Here is a 22,171-nt window from a genome sequence, read left to right on the forward strand (position 1 = left end):
GGTGAGCAGCCACTTGAAAGACCCAAAATAGCACCTTTTAGCTGCATATATATGGAAGCACACAAAGACACACACATACACACACACACAATAATTTCACAACAAACACACAGACACAACCCTTAGGTATCCATATGGACCCTAACCTTTCATGAGTTGCTCATTTTTTTTATGTATAGGTCTGCAACTCTAAAAAATTACAAAAATGATAAAAAATCATGTGTTTTTCTTGTTTTGTTTGAGGGAGCATTTTGACTTATCAGTAAAAGGTGAAGTAAATGAATAATTCAGCTAAGTGGGGGTAAAAAGTGGAATTTTGGTGTCTTAAGTTTGGGATGCATGCCTAATATCATCACATTTACATATGTCTGTCAACATGGCTATGGTTTGAAAAAGATAAGTTTTTACAGATTTTAATGCTTTCAAATTGAGCCATTTTTTACATACAAGTTTGGGTGTTTTAAGTTTGGCTGTCTGTACACACACACACAAACCATAATTTCTCAATATCTACATATACGTACACCACACACTGGTATCCCTACCAACACATCACCACCATTTAGGTTGAAATATTTTTTGACATTGACCTTTGGGGGGCAACAATATTGCAGGACTGAAAACCAGGAAAATAGCCTGTCATTCAACCCCATGTAAAATATACCCAAAGGGCACCAACTAGTAGTTGGGGTGAAAATCACAAATTCTGATGCCTTTTGTCAAGGATGAAAGCACAAAATAATAGAAAAATATATTTTATGCTGCTTTGTCAGCAGGATCAAATTTTGAAAAAACGGCCGTTTTGAATGGAAGTGAATGACGGCAGAAAATGGTCTGAGGGTGTCAAGTGTAACAAAAAAATGTCCTGCCTTTATTATAGGTGCTATTAAGTTGCTGAGTAGAAATTCAGAAATTATCTGCATAAAAATTAACCCTGGACAAAATGTATTAGGCTAACATAAGCACAGCCAAAGTTATTCAAAATACAAAACAAAAAAAAAGGCCGAATGGCAGAAAATGGTGCGAGGTCTGCATGAGGGTTAATTTGAAGGTGTTTCAAAACACGAGTGATATGTCAACGTCCTGCTCTGCGTGTTGTTTCATTTAGACTGAAGTGGTGAAATGGCTGAGGTAAGAACCCAAAGTTTCAAGCCTCGTGTACCACTCGGTTATTGCGCTAAGCTAATTAGCGCTGCTGAAGGTGTGTTTGAGGTGAACCTGGGTCTTGTCATGCAGTCGGAAACATGACGGTGAGGCCCGGGGAGCCACTGTGTCAGTGTGAATGTCGGTCAGTGGGCTAAAGTCAACCAGAGAGCTGCTGAACTGCTGAACCCACCACACCAATATTGAAGTTTATGATGCTGTTTTAACGCAAAAATAACTATTAAGAAAAACTTCATGAAAACTCTCCAAGATGTGTATTTAATTAAAAAATAATGTATGTTGAGTCGTCCAAAAGTTAGTGATATTTTCATCCTCTGTTGATTTTGGTAGTGCTTTAAATATATTGTGATATAATTTAATATACGTGATAGGGTAACTGAATTGTGATAGATTTTACTATCACGGGTAACACTTTACAATAAGGTACACAAAAAAAGAGTAGCTACCCTTTTAAAAAGGGTAGTTTACCTTTTCAAAAGGTAAGTTTACCTTTCAAAAAAGGTTAGTTTACCTTTCAAAAAGGGTAGTTTACCTTTTTACTTTTTTGAAAGGTAAACTACCCTTTTTGAAAGGTAAACTAACCTTTTTTGAAAGGTAAACTACCCTTTTTTGAAAGGTAAACTAACCTTTTTTGAAAGGTAAACTAACCCTTTTTGAAAGGTAAACTAACCTTTTTAAAAGGTAAACTACCCTTTTTAAAGGGGTAGCTACTCTTTGTTTGTGTACCTTATTGTAAAGTGTTACCCGTGATAGTAAAATCTATCACAATTCAAAAAAGACCATAAATCCAACTGTGTGCTGATCATGTGACCGAGGTGAAGCTCTTATGTTTACGGAATCTCAGGGTGTGTGTGTGTGTGTGTGTGTGTGTGTGTGTGTGTGTGTGTGTGTGTGTGTGTGTGTGTGTGTGTGTGTGTGTGTGTGTGTGTGTGTGTGTGTGTGTGTGTGTGTGTGTGTGTGTGTGCGAGTGTGGGAGGGGGGGTGGGGCTTATTTGACTTTGTGTTTTACAGAGCACAGCTGTGCTTTGGATTTATCTCGCAAAGCTTCTTTACAGCATTTAGCTATCCTGCAGGCATAGTGTATCGGTACATTCACAAATGGGCCCGACTGTCCGCAGCAGTCATGCATGCTTTTGTGTGTGTGTGTGTGTGTGTGTGTGTGTGTGTGTGTGTGTGTGTGTGTGTGTGTGTGTGTGTGTGTGTGTGTGTGTGTGTGTGTGTGTGTGTGTGCGTGCAATGGACACAGTAAATGAATATGTGCATACTTGGATGTATTAGGGCCGCTGGGGTTAGAGTGGGTCATTAGCCTGCTTTGCTCTGTTTTAGACACAGGAAGGGCTGCTGAATGGCAAAGTGGGCAAATCCGTGCAGGATACTCACTAAAGTCCAGTTAGTTGCGCCATATTATCCCTGTATATCTTTGCCATATGTCTTTCAATCACTCGGTTGACTGCACCAGCTGTAAAATACAACACGCCTTTTAATCCTTCTGTATCTGAAATGTGCTGTCTGAGATTCGATTATGGTTTGAGCTCTGCGATGACGAGGAATCTAAAGCCAGTGCTAATGCAATACTGATTCTGCTGTGACTGACAAACACTCCTAAATGTATACAGTATGCTACATATTGTATCTCATTCAACAGCCGGTAGTTTTAAAGGTACAAACCACATACAAAAGGTGCTCCATATTGCACTCATGGTTGGTCACTCCACTGAAAGTACTAACTTTGCCCCTGTTAATTCAATCTATACTGCACATTTTCGAGAAAAACACCTTCAAATCAATTTGCCCTTGAAGCACTGGTCAGATAATTAAATACCAATCCAATGCAATTACATGATCTGACATGAATTACCCAATACAAATTCAGTAGATTATCAAGTGCTCATTAAAGTTGGCCTTGTCTTAGACAAAAAACTGTTTCAGATAGACTGATGGTGTTGTTATGTTGTAATATGAATTTAACTGTAGTTTGAATCATTGCTTCAATTTTGTTGAAGTTGAGTTAAGGTCATTTTATTTCTGTGTAATCCGTATTAATCTTCAAATGATATTCTACTTAATTATTGTTTTATTTTGTTACAGCTTATATGGTTTTATATATATGAGATTTGCATTATTATATATTATTAGTTTTCATCGTCATAAACCATTTTAACCCTTTCCCATTAAGTCCATTATTATTATTAATAAACTGACTTTATTTCTATGTAGTGCTATATTATTATAAATAGCTTTATTAACAGGAATGTTCCTCAATACGGTTTGAGTATCTTGTTTTTAAGTAGACCTGATCTACAGCCGCCTTGCAGTAGTACAGTAAGAGACCTCTCTCTCTCCCTCTCTCCCTCTCTCTCTCTCTCTCTCTCTCTCTCTCTCTCTCTCTCTCTCTCTCTCTCTCTCTCTCTCTCTCTCTCTCTCTCTCTCATGGAATTATTATGCCAACATGTACACTAATGGTGTTTTAAGTTGTTAGCATTCTCCTCTTCCATGTGACAGCACTACAGTTATTATCAGTAGCCTATGTATCTCCCCCCAATCGTCCATATATATACTGTATATATTGATACAATATCCATAATGAGCCCTATCCCAGCTCACAGTAGGCTATAAGAAACTATGAGGACCCTCCCAACTGGTCACGTTCACAGAGCAGACACATAAACTCACCACCATTCACACTTCCACTTCGAAGTTTTTCCACACCATCTCTTTTTCAAGAATGACCTGGCCAAGAAGGCAGAACCATGATACAATAAGAACAATCAACCACAATTCTCATACACCACATTCAACGTCAGGTAAAGTACAATACAAGATCAGGGACAAGACTATATGAAGATTGAAATGAGTACAGTTAAAAATTAAATAAATAAACTGGTGACAGATGAATGAATAAACCCGGCCGTTATCAGAAAATAGCTTTACAAACAATTGCATTGACCAAGAGAACTATCTTCTCTGTCCTTCAGGATTCCTTTGAATTCTCCCAAGGTGACCAGCTCCGGCAGCTTCAGCTGCTTTTGCACAGTGTTCCAGGCAGAAGGCGCAGCATATTTAAAGGCCTTTTTCCCTAACTCAATTCTAGCTCTGGGTACCAACATCTGTAACACATCCCTAGAACGCAAACCATAGCTACATTTGTTTGTGGACATGTAAACACATAGATATGAAGGGACCAGCCCAATAAGACACTTGTAAACAAAAAACAACCAATGTGAGAGTCTGCGTACAGATAGCGATGGACATTTTGCAGTGGCATACAGGGTACAATGGTGGACACGATTTCCACAGCCAGTTAAAAATCGCAGAGCACAGTGGTAGACGGTATCCAATTTCTTGAGGTACTGGTCAGGGGCGTTTATGAACAGCAACAAATGCACATGAAGAACATGCAAAATCCATATAGAAAATGAGAAATATGATTGTAAATTTAAATCCACCAGGGGCATGTATAACCAGGGTCTGTGTTATTTTTATTAGTTTGTATTAAGGGTTGAATCCCAAGTGACAGAAAGGAGAATACCACTCGTATTTTCGTTTTACCGTTTTCCTGCTGGAATGCAGATACGAAAATACCAGCCGAATTCTAGTTTTTCTTGCTTATGGTTCAAAACCAAAAAAGACTATGACAGAAACAAGGAAACGGGGAAACGGAGCGGTTTTGCGTGCGATTTCCCTTCGTTCGATTCTGACAGTAAAACAAATAAACAAGCCTTATTGGCTGTGCCGCTGAGAGCTTCCTACTTCTGTATTTTCAGCGTACAAGTAGCCTTTATAATAGGATCATAGCATACACTGACCCACAGCCTATGCCCTATTGAGCACAATCTGTAAAATGTATAGCCTACATTTTCGAATAAAATAATAGGCCACATATTTATTTTTTATTTAAGAACACGTTCTTACTCCAAACCACTCAACATTTCTCTCCAACTTGTCCACATTGACGAATGGTCAGTGTCCTTTTCAGTCACTTTTTGACCAGTAATGTATCCCAATATTGTAATTTTTCGACGTGCAATAATATAGCCTACCTCTATGGCCAGTACTTTGGCGAGGCATGTGCCAAGTGTGCCACCGCAGAGGGCCTCGTGCCAGGTTTTCAATACTATTTTCTTTATTTGAATATACAGGAATATACAGGTCCTTCTCATATAATTAGCATATTGTGATAAAGTTCAATATTTTCTGTAATGTACTGATAAACATTAGACTTTCATATATTTTAGATTCATTACACACAACTGAAGTAGTTCAAGCCTTTTATTGTTTTAATATTGATGATTTTGGCAAAAAAGTAAAGAAAAACCAAAAATCCCTATCTCAAAAAATTTGCATATTTCATCCGACCAATAAAAGAAAAGTGTTTTTAATACAAAAAAGTCAACCTTCAAATAATTATGTTCAGTTATGCACTCAATACTTGGTCGGGAATCCTTTCGCAGAAATGACTGCTTCAATGCGGCGTGGCATGGAGGCAATCAGCCTGTGGCACTGCTGAGGTGTTATGGAGGCCCAGGATGCTTCGATAGCGGCCTTAAGCTCATCCACAGTGTTGGGTCTGGTGTCTCTCAACTTCCTCTTCACAATATCCCACAGATTCTCTATGGGGTTCAGGTCAGGAGAGTTGGCAGGCCAATTGAGCACAGTAATACCATGGTCAGTAAACCATTTACCAGTGGTTTTGGCACTGTGAGCAGGTGCCAGGTCTTGTTGAAAAATTAAATCTTCATCTCCATAAAGCTTTTCAGCAGATGGAAGCATGAAGTGCTCCAAAATCTCCTGATAGCTAGCTGCATTGACCCTGCCTTTGATAAAACACAGTGGACCAACACCAGCAGCTGACATGGCACCCCAGACCATCACTGACTGTGGGTACTTGACACTGGACTTCAGGCATTTTGGCATTTCCTTCTCCCCAGTCTTCCTCCAGACTCTGGCACCTTGATTTCCGAATGACATGCAAAATTTGCTTTCATCCGAAAAAAGTACTTTGGACCACTGAGCAACAGTCCAGTGCTGCTTCTCTGTAGCCCAGGTCAGGCGCTTCTGCCACTGTTTCTGGTTCAAAAGTGGCTTGACCTGGGGAATGCGGCACCTGTAGCCCATTTCCTGCACACGCCTGTGCACGGTGGCTTTGGATGTTTCCACTCCAGACTCAGTCCACTGCTTCCGCAGGTCCCCCAAGGTCTGGAATCGGCCCTTCTCCACAATCCTCCTCAGGGTCCGGTCACCTCTTCTGGTTGTGCAGCGTTTTCTGCCACACTTTTTCCTTCCCACAGACTTCCCACTGAGGTGCCTTGATACAGCACTCTGGGAACAGCCTATCCGCTCAGAAATTTCTTTCTGTGTCTTACCCTCTTGCTTGAGGGTGTCAATGATGGCCTTCTGGACAGCAGTCAGGTCGGCAGTCTTACCCATGATTGCGGTTTTGAGTAATGAAACAGGCTGGGAGTTTTTAAAAGCCTCAGGAATCTTTTGCAGGTGTTTAGAGTTAATTAGTTGATTCAGATGATTAGGTTAAGAGCTTGTTTAGAGTACCTTTTCATGATATGCTAATTTTTTGAGATAGGAATTTGGGGTTTTCATGAGCTGTATGCCAAAATCATCAGTATTAAAACAACAAAAGACCTGAAATATTTCAGTTGGTGTGCAATGAATCTAAAAGATATGAAAGTTCAATTATTATCATTACATTATGGAAAATAATCAACTTTATCACAATATGCTAATTATATGAGAAGGACCTGTACAGGGGAAAAAGCACACTTGAGTTAGCCTAGTCCAACCAGACCATTGTACTTCATTTCATTTGTACAGAAGGTCTGGAAGTGCTGTAATTGGCAAACGTTCACTCACTTGGAGGCGGGTGTCTCTCGAAGTTTAAAACTATTGGATCTGCCCAGTGCCACTCTGGATTAGCCAACCAATCGCATCACGTTTGGTCGTCACGTGTGTCATGAGCCAGCTTTTGACGGTGCGTTCCAGTTGGACAGGGAACTCGGAAATTTCCGACTTCACTACATATTGTAGTCTATGAATCTACCGGTACCTGGCAACAGTTAGAGCCTAACGTTTAGTTATTTGGACGAGAAAGGTTTTAGGCGTCCATACTTTCGCAAGCAAATGCACTGGAACACAGACAGGTCGGAACTCGGAACTACCAAGTCGGAAATCTCCTTCTTCCGAGTATAAAGGAACGCAGCATTCAACTGAAACTGGAGCGCGACTTCGACGTCATCGTTCTCAGCCACTCGCTCTGTTCGCTGATTGGACGAATGTAGATTCTCCGGAGAAAACTGGGAAATGCACTGTACACCCAGACTGACTACTGAAGGGAAAATGAAATTTGGCCGGAAGTAGGCGGGCGGGCGGAGCCAGGCTACACTTGAGTGGGGCCCCTTCACCAAAAAGGAATAGGCAAACGCTATGGCAAATGCTCACTAGATAGAGCCCTACCACGGGACTGAGACCCGTCACATACGAACAGATGGTCAGAACGGAGTAGTACGCGCTTCCTCTCCAAATATGCCCAGAGTGCACGGATCGGACACCATCTCTGTAAGCGCTATATAGTTATGTTGATGCAAAGGGAAGCAGGCAAAACGCTACTAGATCGAAAAGCATAGCTGGAAAACTTTAAAGTAGACTAGAAAGGCACTGTTTTGGCTGATAAGCGGGTTAGAACAACGTGCGTTGTTGCATGGCAGTAACAGCGTGACGGTCCAAAAAGTCACATGATCACGATTCGCGATCAAATCACGACTCTCTTCACTGTGGTTAGGGCTCACAATAATGCCATCTTCAGGAAAAGATATTTTAACTTAAACGTATCAACAGGCCCGAACGCGGGGCACGAGAGCCCCACCACCGTTACTAAATCCCAACGCGTAAAAGCTTGCCTCATAGGCTACTCATACAGAGTACAGTTAGATAAAGCCCCTGCACTCTGTATCATCTCCACCAATGCTAAAGGCAAACCATCCCGTTCAGGGACCGCGACCAGATCGACTTGTGCGTGGAAAGGAAGACAAATCTTTCCTCTCGTCTGGTTAAGAGTCCAAGGAGTCCGCGACGATGGCCAATACAGCGGTATACCAGGATGATTTGCAACCTGGCTGTAGTAACGCTATGATTGTCGCAGCTGTTTTAACCCTTAGGTGCTCTTGGGGACGTTTTTGTCCTTTCGCACTTTTTTTACGCTCTTTTTTGTGTATAATTTTGGCTGTGCTTATGTTAACTGAAATATTTTTGGCCAGGGATTTTTTTTTTTCAAATATTTTGTGAATTTCTACTCAGCAACTTTGTACCATCTATTATAAAGGCTGTACACTTTTTTGTTACACTCAGCTCCCTACGGACGTTTTTGTCCCCTATTGACTCCCATTCAAAATGGCTTTTTTCACCAATTTGATCCTGCTGTCATTACAGCATAAAATATTTTTTTCAATGATTTTATGCTTTCATCCTCAACATAAAGCATCAAAATTTATCATTTTCAACACCTTCACAATTTTTGACCATTTCCCTATATTTGGCATAGGGTTGAATTACAAGCAATTTTCCAGGTTGTCGGTCCTGCCCCCCACAGTGCAATAGAAAAAAAAATTCAACCTAAATGGTGTGAGTGTGTTGGTAGGGATGCTAGTGTGTGGTGCATATGTGTGTATTGAGAAAATATAGTGTGTGTGTTTGTGTACACACAGCCAAACTTTACAAACTCAAACGTGTATGGAAAAAATGGCCCAATTTAAACTTTATTTTCTCAAACCATAGCCATGATGACAAACACATGTAAATTTGATGATATTAGGCAATAATCCAACACTTAAGACACCAAAATTGCTTTTTTAGCCCTATCTAGCTCAATCATTTATTTCCTCCTGGTTTTTTTGAGGATGAAATATGCTCCCTAAAACCATTTTTGTACTTTTTTGTAATTTTTGAGAGTTGCAGGCCTAAACATAATAAATATGAGAAATTAATGGAAAGTGTGGATCCATATGGATACCTTAGGGTTGTGTCTGTGTGTGTGTGTGGTGAAATTACTGTGTGTGTGTATGTGTGTGTGTGTTTGTGCGCATGCATATGTGTGCAGCTGTAAGGCGCAATTTGTGGGTTTTCAGGTGGCTGCAGGTTCACTTTGTTACTTTAGTACTTTGTTGACATCATCAAAGAAACTGGAATTAAAAGGTCAAAAGCAACTGACAATGAATGAATATTTGATATATATGTAAAGAGGTCAAGTGGGTTGAAAGGTTTTCAAAAAAAAAAGTGGAAAAAAATATTACTGTAAAATGTTTTTAGGGCAGTTTATAGGGAGAGGATGAGTGTGAGTATTTATTTGCATCTGTGACTGCACAAATACTAAACATGTATCAAAAGCAGTTTTATTGCAAATCATTAACATATCCTAGAGTCTGATTATCCCACTCAAAAAAATCCACTTTGCATCCATTATATGAGAAATGTTTCAATTATTGTGTTTTTTTAAAATAAAAATGGCTCACATCATCACATAAGCTTGCATGTAAAGGGTTAAAAGCAATTACAAATTAATAAATATTTGATATGTATGTAAAGAGGTCAAGTGGGATAAAAGGTTTGTAAAAAAAAAAGTAGAAAAAAATATTACTGTATACTGTTTTTATGGCAGTTTATAGGGAGAGGACGTTTTTGTCCTCTAGGGTACTGAGTGTACCTAAAAAGTTAAGGATACCCAAGGGTTAATGAGGCTATTGATTTTCTGTTTACAAAAATGCCTGAATTGTTTATTGTTTATGCAAATAATGTATGTCATGATGAATGTCAAGGGAAAGAGGCGGTGGTTTAAAAAAGTATTTCGACCGCTTATTAAGTGCAATCGTTGTTTACAATGGTTTATTCGTTTCCCAGTATATTTTACTTTATTTAGAAGACATTTGTTGTAAAATAAAGGCAATCATTTTTTGAAGTCACGAGTGCTTGGAAATGATTGGAAGCGAGTCGAGCTGACCTTGCATTCTGTACCCACGGCCCAAACAAAGAACAGCCGAGACAATGATACTGACAAACTTCAGAATGTATAACAGTGTTATGTCCCCTAAATGGTCTAGAGGTAAGGGGAGTAACATATACCAGATCAAAGGAAATAGAGGAGTCAGGTGTTCAAAAGTAAAGGTGTTTATTGCCAAGCACTCTTTCTTCAGGGAGACCATAGGCCAATAAAACAAACAAAAAATGGTTCCCTGGCTTCAAACAAAAAGGGTTCTTTCTAAAAATACAAATGCTCACCTCCCTAGCCACAATCAAAAACAGGAGAAAAAGGGGGGATAAACAAAATGGCAGGCCTCCCCTACCAGGGCCCTATCCGAAAACTTTTTTTTGCATAGGAAATTTCCTTTCCTATCGAGATGACCCGGAAGTGCTCGGCGGATAGGTGATCCGAATAACCAAAATGCTTAGGAAAGGCATAGGAAAGGAGCCTCGATTCATCCTATAACCCTCCTTTAGCATAGGTTACTCCTGACCAACCTATGCTAAAGGAACGGAGATAGTGGTATCCCATAATCCTTTACGGCGGCAAGATTTAAAGCAACAGGCCACCGCCGGAGTTTACCGACTCTACACGAATACGAACGAGAGGTAAAACAGAAGAGAGGAGAGGAGAAGAGAGGAAGATTTAACTCGGCTAAAACAAAATACCCCCCCCCCCCCCACACACACACACACACACACACACACACACACACACACAGGCTAAAGATAATAAAGAACTCATAAAAGACCAACATCATAATAATTATTTTCGTAGCACATAATTTGCACCATAAGAAAATAAAATACCAACTTCACATTTAATGAAGTTACTGGGGGCAGTTCATTTCAACATCAACACAAGTGTAGCCTCTTTTTATTCCACTTGTGAATTGGGATATAAGGGAGTGATTCTCACTCTGTTGGCGACAACCTGATTAAAATCAATATGAAAAGAATGCATGGATCAAACGAGAGCTTGTTGTAGTCAATTTTCGGAGAATAGGCTATAATATAGATACACTATAGATACACTATAGCAGAATAGAGAATAGGCTATAATATAGCCTATTCTCTATTCTGCTATAGTGTAGTTTCACGCTAGTGACTCACGTCAGCAATACTCGCCGTCGCGCAATGACGTCGGTTAGGAAAAGTGGAGTCGAATTCATTTGAAACAGCGCTGTCCTTTCCTATGTTCGATAGGAAGCACCTTTCATCTCTCCTTAACCCCGATGACGTTTAGGGGTTAAGGTATAGGAAAGGAGGCTTATAGGTTAGGAGATTGGACTTTTCGGATAGGCCCCTGGCTTCTTGGCTCATCACTTTAGTAGGATTTACACAAAAGCAGAACTGCTAAGCAGTTGACAGCAGCGATACAACTGGGTGGCAGACGACAGCAGACGACAGCAGGCCACAGCAGGCAGCGTTCAGCAGATAGAGCAGAGCAGAGATAAGAGAGAGCAACTACCATGCAGCTCCTCTTTTAAGCATGCAGCCCCTTGATTAGGTCTCCAGGTGTGCCTCGTTTAGGAGCAGCAGATGTAGAGGAGCAGAGGAGGGTGGAGCCGAGGATCTAGAGGCAGCATACAAAAGAGCACATTAGAGAAGACATGGGAATGTAACAAACAGATTTCAATATGTAAAAATAAAGTGACAGCTGCGCTAACTTGATCAAGTAGCCTAGGTCAATATTTTTACAGTTGTTGTGACTGTATTATTCTACTTGTTAAACATGAAGGCTATTGCGTCCAGATTACCCGCGCGCAAAAGTAAAGCTGCGTGCGTGTGTCCTTGATTAATGCGTGTGCACGTTGTAATGGTGAAATGGTGCAGGTTATGGATGGTCCGATAGCAATAGCTCCGGTTAGCATGAAGACACGGTAGGCAACTTGTGGGATTCTCCTCAAGGTACTTTTATTACACATTGACCATATCAAGCCAGGTCTCTACGGCACTATATCTATTAAGAATACATGCGTACAGGAACATAGTCCGATACTCCTGCCTACACCAACTCATTACAAAATAAAGAATACAAAACGGAGACTTCACTCGTAGACTGCATGGTTACTCAAACAGAAAGGAGAAGCACATGCTTTTCTTCTTCATGTTCAACATTAGATTCCACAACAAACAAAGGGAGTCGCCACCTAGTGGCGCTACATGTATAAAACAGACTGTTACGTCTATGGTTACAACGTCAATGAGCAGGGCCTCGCAGCCCCCATGCTTCGGACCTGTCTATAGCCTACTCATAACGTCTATAATCCACGAGCCGAGACCGCAGGGAAATGCCCACCGCTGCACGGCACGACCACACCACAGCTGGCCACCCCAATGGCTTTTTTTCCATGGAAAATTATGAATTTTACCTAGCAATGGCATGGCCACCTGTTTTTATAATATTGATAGCGAGAAATATGCATCTTAGGCTATGACCATTATTTGTATTATTATATTTGGAAGTAGGCCAGGGGGGTATTTCAGGAAGCAGGGTTTGCAAACTCTGAGTTTAATCCTGCTCTCTGAGCGCAGGGTTGAGGAGCATCTCTGGGTTATCGGTTAGCGCGTGCGTAAAAGCCATCGTCAATGGATCGCTGATAACACTTATCCACTTCTCAAAAAAAAACCTTCTCCGTTCCTCCCACTAGAGTAAGAAATATTAACAGAATGTGTTTATGGTATGGAGAAGAATTAACGGGGATATTATCTCAAAACTGATCTAATCAGCTCAGCAATTCAGAAAAAAACGGGGCAAACATTCAAAACGCTTCTGTATGAGAAGAAATAGTCTTTAAAAAAAGTTACGCATATCAGCGGCAGCAAAAGTAGGCTATTAAGCTGGTGTGGCACAGCATTGCTGACAGTGTTTAATATTCGCTTTATAATATGTAGGCAAGCTATAATAGTATAGTATAGTAGATTTTATTTGGACATGGACATGACAACGTCATTGGACGAACCAGATGCATTGTTTACAGTGTGTTAGCATAAATGCTAGTTTACAACACCTGTCCACAGGAGGCTTTTTAAAAACAACAAAATAAACTAAACAAAACAGAAACAAGATCAAATACTGATAAAAAACTCATAATTAAAAGAGTAAAAATGCAGAATACAATAGAGTACAGAGCAGCAATATAATGAGTCAAATATATATAAGCTACATAGAGTAAAACAAAGGCAGCATGATCAAACAATAAACCAGTTGTAAATTATTTGTGTGAGCACTGTTGATTTGATTTGAGCCGTTGTTATAATACTGTGCAGTAAACAGATTGTCGCTTCTTTTAAATGGGGAGTGAAATACTTTAACGTCAGAGAAATTAGGTGACAGTTTCCATTGTAGAGCCTGATTGATTTATTACCACAGTTTAAATTATTATATAATTTCTATATTCATATTAGGCTCGTCTGTGACTTTGGGATCACACAATTGAACAGTAACTAACTATCGCGTGCAGCCGCAGAATTACATTTCAACCTGACAGAAATCTGTTCAGTGGCACAGATATTAAAACACTCCTGTTAATAAAAAAATATTATGATATAAGCCTACATACAATACAACTAGGTTTTTTAACCTGAATGTAGAGCATGTTCACGATGTGTAAGGTTAATTGTGTTTAAGGACTAATTTGGTTTAAGTAGACCCTTACCTGTAAGAAAAATATATGGTGCCATCTCAGGCTATTTTTATTTATTTTTTATTTCCCTAAAATAATCAACATGGGCATGTGCTTTGTCAATCGCGTTACCAACACCAACTTGTATTAAATAAGTAATGAAGTGACACTATATTTAGGGACAAAACATGCTATTCTTAATATAAATAACATTTATAATCATGTATTGTATAAATTATTCTGGTTTGGACACACAATAAATTGGCGTCATGGCGGGGAAAAGGGTCAATAGTAACAGGTTTGACAGTAACAGGTTTGACAAAATATCCTTTTGGCAGCCATTACTAGCCATGTGGTGTACACCATGACACCACATGGTGTGCATTCTAAAGATGCTAAAATGTGTTTTTATATGTACATTTTAATTTAAAATTTTTAACTTTTTAATACATGATATAATGGTAACACAGTTTGACACACTATGACCGTCCCCTTCAGTCAAATTAAAAACAACTCAATGAAAATTCATTAAAATAGAGGAGCACTTTCTTGTCTCTTTGGCAGCATCCTGATAAAAGGCAGATGATGACACTTCCTGAAAATGATGTCACTTATGGGATAGTGCATTGTCCCTGGGGGCGTGTTTATCCAAAGTAACACATTTGACGTAACACATAGGGACATTACTTAAATGTAATTTTTTTCAATATTCCAAAAAGGTCAAGAATAAAATAAAAGCATTATCTGTTAACTAACAATTAAGGCTTTTCACAAATTAAAGTTGTTTTCAGATAATTTGATTTTATCCTCTCTAAAAGCTGCTTGTAATAGAAAAATGTAACCGAGGGACAAGCCATTTTTACCATATTTAACAGATATACAATTGTAAAATCTTTAAAATGCAAAAAAATATCAATGTATGAGTATTTAATGAAGATTTAAAATGAAGATTGTTTGTTTACCATATCATACCAATTAATTTTTTTTAAATTGTGTTGTTAATACAGTTTATTGGGGTAGATTTTGTGTCAGAGACACAAAATGGCACGTTTTCGTAGAATGACCTAGGTGGTATAACCACCTATCCAGCAGGTTAGAGTCACAGCGTATGTTGCCACTTTGGCGAGATGTTCAGATATTTAAAAAAAAAATCAGGAACACATCCTGAATAAATGAACAATGTTCCGACCTTTTATTATATGTCAAACCATGCATTTTATTTAGATGTTGATTATAGCCTATTTAGGCTTATTATGTGCTGCTTTCTGAGTTCCCTACTTTCTTATTGCAAGCATTGATCACAATCTGAAGATAAATGTATCAGTTTCCGATCCTATTATAAAGGTTACTTTTACGCTGGAAATACATGAGTAGGAAGCTCAGTGGCACAACTGACGGAGCGCTGCAACCAATCAGGAGAAGTCCGCCCACAGATGGAAAAGCCAATGAGGCTTGTTTATTTGTTTTACTGTCAGAATCGAATGTAGGACATAAAACATCTCCGTTCTCCCGTTTCCTTGTTTCTGTCATAGTCTTTTTTGGTTTCGTACCAAAAAGCAAGAAAAGGAGAATTCGGCTGGTATTTTCGTTTCTGCAATCCAGCAGGGAACCGGTAAAACAAAAATACGAGTGGTATTCTCCTTTCTGTCACTTGGGATTCAACCCTTAATACAAAGTAACAAAAAATACACGGACCAACCAGCATTTTATATTACTTCCTTGGGGTAGAACAAATATGTTAAACAATTTTTCATCTCACCCCTGTCTCTGAGGGTTGTTGAGAATTTAATTCTTTTTTTCAAAGGATAGAAGGGAAGTGGATCCTGCAAGTTACAAGGTTGTCTTCAAGGGTACATTGTGACAATAAGCGTATTGCTCATCGACATGGTTTCATGATGACATCAGTAATTCTGTTCCAGAGCCAATTCAAAGAGAGAACGGGAACAACATATTTGAAATGTCAGATCCTGTTGGATTGATGAGGAATTGAAGGATTGTATGGAGCAGAGAGATCAAGCAAAGATAATGGCAAATAATTCTAAATTTGAATCGGATTGGCAAGTTTATTGTACACTACGAAATTATGTAACAAAATTAAATAAAAGGAAGAAGAAGATGTATTTTGTAAATGTGATTCGTAATGCAAGCCATGACAGCAAAAAAATGTGGAATATTCTTAATGACATGATGGGCAGTAAATCTAAGTCACCTCCATCATTTCTTGAATCAGAAGGACATTTCATTATTACGCCTGTAGGAATTGCCAATCACCTTAGCAACTTTTTCAATAACAAAGTGGAGAAACTTAGGAATGAAATGTGCCAAACAAACAACATGCAATCACAAACCTTGATTAGAGATCAAATTATGAGAGGTAAAAAATGCACATTTGAATTTACTAAAGTCAATGTTAGCTACGTGGAAAAGTTGCTTTTAAATTGTAAAGACAAACCATCTGGTGTGGATAACATGGATGTGAGACTTTTGAAACTGGTAGCAAACTTGATTGCCACTCCAGTTTGTCATATGTTGAATCTAAGTTTTGAAAAATGTGTTTTCCCACAAGCATGGAAAATTGCAAAGATTGTTCCACTACCAAAGAATGCCACTGTACCATTCAGTGGCCCTAATAGTCGACCAATTAGTTTGCTGCCTGCTATGAGTAAGATCATGGAAAAAATTGCCTTTGAACAAATACAATGCTATTTTTCAGCTAATGATTTAAATACAGACTTTCAACATGCTTATAGAGGCGGGCATTCCACTAGCACAGCCCTTATTCAAATGACTGATGATTGGCATAGAGAAATCAATAACAAGAATTTAGTAGGTGCTGTACTGTTAGATTTCAGTGCAGCTTTTGATATAATTGATCACAATCTGCTATTGCAAAAACTTAAAGGATATGGTTTCAATTCAACTGCAATACTCTGGCTAGGAAATTACTTAGCTAATAGGAAACAGACAGTGTACTTCAACGGACATTTCTCTGAGTTCAAATCATTAAACTGTGGAATTCCACAAGGAAGTTGCCTGGGACCACTGCTATTTTCTGTATTTACAAATGAACTACCTTTAACTGTAACAAATGCAAAAATAGCGATGTATGCTGATGATTCAACAATATATGTGTCAGAGTCCACAATTGAAATGCTTAATAATGTCTTGAACAATGAATTGCAGTTAGTATTGGACTGGGTAACACATAACAAACTAGTTCTTAATGTTTCTAAAACAAAAAGCCTTGTATTTGGGACAAAACATCTGTTATCAAATGATCCCAAGGATGGAAGGAAGATTCACACTACCTAAGGTGAAAACAAACAGAGCGAAGAGTACAGCATTATATAGAGCCATGAGTAAATGGAACACCATGCCTGGACATATTATTCAAGAAAATTGCAAAAATCGATTCAAACTATTACTTAAAAAACATCTACTAGTCGAGCAGCTCTCTGCAGTGGCTAATATCTAACCAATGATGCCACTCCCATCAGTATAATCATCATTAATTGTTTCTGTTTATATATGTTTTTGTCTGGTCTGACCATCAATTACACCTGTCATGTTTATATAAGTTTATCTCTATGTTTCTGTGAATAATTTAGGTCCTGTGTTTTGTTAATTTTGTATTATTTTTATTTTATTTAATTTTGACTGTTGTAGAGTTATTTTTATTACTTTTGTTACCATTTCCGTTATCACTGTTCTGTCATGGTGATCATTATTTAATGTAATTATGCACTGCAGTGTATAGATGCAAGGTGTTGTGTGGACTCCAGGAAGAATAGCTTTGGCTATGGCCTCAGCTAATGGAGATCCCAATAAAATACAAATACAAATATTTTCTTTGTGTTAGATTATGCACTCGTTCCTTTTCTACATAATTGGGTTTTGAAAATACTGAAAAAAATTTATGATTTTAACGTCTTTCAAAATTCTCTTCCCCAGCAACATGTTTCCAGCCAACCTGGTTCAAGCTACATTTCAACAGGTAAGTAAAAATGCAAATTGTACACACAAAAAAGACGCCCTACCAACTGAGCTAAGGGCGCCCCCTGGTTCTATATAGGGGAGAACGGGGTAATCTGAGCCACTTTTTACATTTGCTCTCCTCTAAGGGAGCTAAAATGATTTATCACTCAAATTTACACATTCCCCATTAATTCAGGATGTTTCCTAGAAATGGGCATTAGCAGAATTTTTTCACCCCCAGCTGTGGGGTAAACTGATCCACTTACTTTTTCCACTCTGAAACTACCATAACAACACATATTGTAACAGTAAGAATCCTGAAAGCTAGCCACACATTCCAGAACTAATGTCGGACTAGTAAAAGAATGATGGGGTTTGGTCAATTAAGCAAAGCAAATTTTCTAAACACTTGAAAGTAACTCTGAACAAAATCAAATACAACATATTATAATTCAAAAGGTTTTAATAAGATTCAAATTAAAGATAGAACCAGTTAGATTAGAACACAGTCTGGGGGTCAGAACACAGGAACCTTAGAGCCAGCTAGTGTCTGGGGGTCAAAGCATAGGAAAATCAGAACCAGCGAGAACAGCCTGGGACTCAGAACACAGGAGAAGACCCAACTGGATTATAACATCAGTCTTACTCTACAACTAGGCCTACTCTATTTCAGCCCGGAAGGTTACAGGGAAAGATGAGAAGGTGCTCTTTCCGTGTGGTTGCCCCAGGTCGTCTTCCTGGTGTATTTCCTTGGCATGATGGCTTTTCTACAATGTGTATGACCAGGGCTGGACTGGGACAAAAAATCGGCCTTGGCATTTTTGGCCATGGCAGCCCACCATGATTATTTATACAACATGCGGAGGCAAGGGCGTTGTACCAAATTCTGGGCCCCTATACAGGAAGTCCTGATGGGCCCTCTGAGAGGCGGTCTTACAATACAAACATGTAAAAGCTATGTTTTTCTAGAGTCCAAAACGTATGAGTGACTGGTCCCTCTCTGAGCCAGATAACACAAAGTTTCTATTGATGAATGACCAAATCATTACACGTACTTAAACACAACCCCTGGTCTAATGACTCTTAATAAACATGCACACACACAGTGTTTCTCACAGGAATTTGGGAGACTGTGTCGTGGACCCTGGACCTTCTAGGAGGGTCCGGGGGAATGGTCCCCCGGAAGATTTATTTTCAAATGTTAAAGTAAAATTCATCAATCTGGTGCACTTTGAGGAGAAAAGTAAGGCTAAATGAACTGTTTCCTATGTATGCTATTTAGTACTATTTTCTGGAATAATAGACACAGAATGACCAAAAAGCAGAAAGGAGAAATGTACATGTTTAAAAAATCCAGTCTGCTTCGGGAATTTTTTCCCTTCGTTTGTATTTTTTATTGGCCCAATATAGGCCGTGATCTTTGTAGCCCCGAACAATGTTATTTAAAAAATAACAAAAATGTACTGACGAATGAAAGGCCCCTGATATCTTTTTTTTTCCTAAATCAAATTCAGGGGCATATATTGAGCCAGTAAAAAAAATAAAAAATAAAAAAAATAAGTTTTAATTTTTTTGGGTGCAGCCCCCCTCTGCCTTGGGCCCCCCCAAGCCTGTCCGCAGTCCGACGGCCCTGAACGTAACTGACCATCGTCAGATGCTCATAATTACCGAGTAGAAGTTGAATGCGTGATAATACAATTCAATGCAGCCTCTGAATGGGCGGCCCTCTGCTGTGTGTGTGATTGGGCCAGGCCCAGCCTAGAACCAATCATAATGAGTAATGGCCTGGGATTTTTTATTATTTATTTATTTATTTATTTTTTTTAATGGACCCGGCCCGGCCCAAAATGCCCGGTACGCCCAATGGCCAGTCCAGCCCTGTGTATGACATTAAAATAAAACATATGTTATATTACATTAAAATATGTTTAAGACTAAACTTAACTTGTGCTTCATGGTGGGGGAAAGTGAGACAGTGACTCACTTTCCCCCAAAGCATTTGGCTCACTTTCCCCGACCACCACAATTTGAGAAAAACCTACCTCTCTTAGCATTTCAGGCTAATCTTCAGTTATCAGCATCACATGGTGTCATATGTTGGTAGTTCATCAACACGTATGATAGAAGTTTTTCTACGTGAATACATTTGCTTTGGCACAACAGTTGATCAAGTTGACAGCATGAAAATTTACTTTTACATGCAAAATACATATTTTGGTGAAAAAAACATGCTTACCACAGCACCATGAGGTCCTCTCTTTCAGGGCCATGGGGAAATGAGAGGGGCTTGAAAACATATATCTCACATGACCACAAATGTTTTCCGTTGCCTATAGGGGGTGGCTCACATTACCCGATGCCTCAGATTCCCCCGTTCTCCCCTATTGGATTTTTTCAGTTTAGAAAGGACAATACACAGAACAACCAGCCCCAACTGAATTTTTTTTATCAAATTAACAAGAATAATTGACAAATTATAGTATTAAAAATAAATAAATAAATCACAAGTGTAGTCGCACAATAATGTTGGTGACACTTAACAGAGCATTCTTCAGTTAAAGCAGCTGTTCTGAAGGTTTATGATATGATCCCAAGGCTTGCCACTAGTCTTACCTAGGCCATGTTTTAGCCCAAACAAGCTGATGGGGAAATGTGTGTGCTGGTGTTTCTAAGAATGGTGTTGTTGGGCAGCAATTGTGTATAATGGTTCAGTTAAGCCTGAGGTAGAAGTGTTGTAGATGCGCTATCACATGCCCCATGATGATAAAATGGGGGTGTGAAGACCTGACTCCTATGCCTGGTTGGCTGGCTATTTGCCTTTTATCCTATGTGTTTGCATTGCAGAAACCCAGAAGTTGTTGTCGGGGTCATTAGTCTATTACGTTGTGGCTCCAGTAGTATTCAAATGCACAGCACTTTAGTTCAAGAGCAAGGCAGAGGGAAGGTAAACACTCTGTTGTGCAAGTTCCAGCGCCACTACCTTATTTTGCTGTCTTTTCCCTACACAACACTCCATTCCCCATGTATCACTCACCCCTACATGCAAACATTGCATTATCCGTTTTTTTGGTGATTGTTAGGAAATTAATCCTTTTTGTTTGAACTTTGGCACTTTGTGTTTTTTTGTCATGGTTTAGAGCCGGTCATGACATAAGCATAAACCAACACATCAGTATTTCAAAACTGAGGTTAAAGTGATAGAATTTGAAAGAAGACTAAACGTATCCAATTTCTTGTCGAGAGTTTGATGACAACTCTCTGTGTACCACTCTCTGTACATCAAACCAGAAGCTAGAGCTTTAAATGGTAGCTTTACACAAAGAGTGGGAACGTGTTTTTATCTTTTACCATGCAGTTACTTTAGATGAACATTTAAATAATAGGTTAGCATATATGGAAGTTGATCTGTGGCCTGTATGACTATCTTTGCTATCAACAGAGATTATAAAATAACACTAATGTAATGTAATAGCAATGCTATGATATTGTTATGTAACATAATTCTTAAAAATTATATGGAATCATTAAAATGTTAAGATCTCTGATGTGAGCCTATAGATGTGTCACAGTCTGTTGTTTTGAACATCACCTCTTATGGCATCAATGCCTACTGTGCTGATGTTGTGGGGCCCTTGTTCTCTGTTTTCCGTTTCAAGTATCGAACCTCGAGAGTCCCGCAGCTCATCCCCAAACCAACGGTGGCTCAGCTCTTGGATGAGACCACCACGCGGAGGATCTACATCTACGGCATCCAAGATGACAACGGCACGGACATTCAGAACTTCTCCCTGGATCTCACGCCGCCACCTGACGTCATTATGAAAACATCCCCTGGCACCAGCGATGGCATGAATGTGCTGGGGATTGTTATTTTTTCCGCTACTATGGGTGAGTGGGTGACATGGCAACTGCACACACAAAAACATAAAGATGTATGAGTAAAGAATGGAACACCCACATGTTTTGATCATTTAGCCTTGTTTTAAAAGGTACATGAAAACGTTCTGTGCCGTGTGCAACATATGGTTGTTGTTGTTTTTCCTCACACCAGGAATAATGTTGGGAAGAATGGGACCCAATGGAAGTGCTTTGGTCAACTTCTGCCAGAGTTTGAATGAGGCTGTTTTGAAGATTGTTGCCATTGTCATCTGGTAAGAGTTGTATTGGTTAATACTATACATTTATTTTGAGCTGAAATTTTTAGCTCGGCTCTACCAATGGCCATGTTGGTCTGTCGTTCAGTCACTTACCACAGCCCAGCACTATAGTCCAAACTTAAAAGACCCAACAGCCATTGGATGGATTGCCACCGCACTTAGAAATTACATTCATGCTCCCCTGAGGATGAATCCTGCTGATATTGGTGAACGCCAGAATTTTCA

At 39.2% G+C, this 22,171-nt stretch overlaps 1 protein-coding gene across 2 annotated transcripts in view; it reads left to right on the forward strand.

The window, feature by feature from the left end:
* Positions 1–22,171, forward strand: part of slc1a7a (solute carrier family 1 member 7a) — a gene marked incomplete at both ends in the record, with an annotated part of 51,513 nt that overhangs the window by 23,594 nt on the left and 5,748 nt on the right. For both annotated transcript variants that reach the window (XM_080034649.1, XM_080034650.1), the window contains 3 exons: positions 17,766–17,808; positions 21,446–21,677; positions 21,841–21,940. In XM_080034649.1, the coding sequence (XP_079890775.1) occupies positions 17,766–17,808; positions 21,446–21,677; positions 21,841–21,940 (375 nt within the window). The remainder of the gene's footprint in view (positions 1–17,765; positions 17,809–21,445; positions 21,678–21,840; positions 21,941–22,171) is intronic.

This window comes from Ammodytes marinus (genome assembly GCF_949987685.1).
Source record: "Ammodytes marinus genome assembly, chromosome: 9".
In the NCBI taxonomy this organism is placed as follows: Eukaryota; Metazoa; Chordata; class Actinopteri; order Uranoscopiformes; family Ammodytidae; genus Ammodytes; species Ammodytes marinus.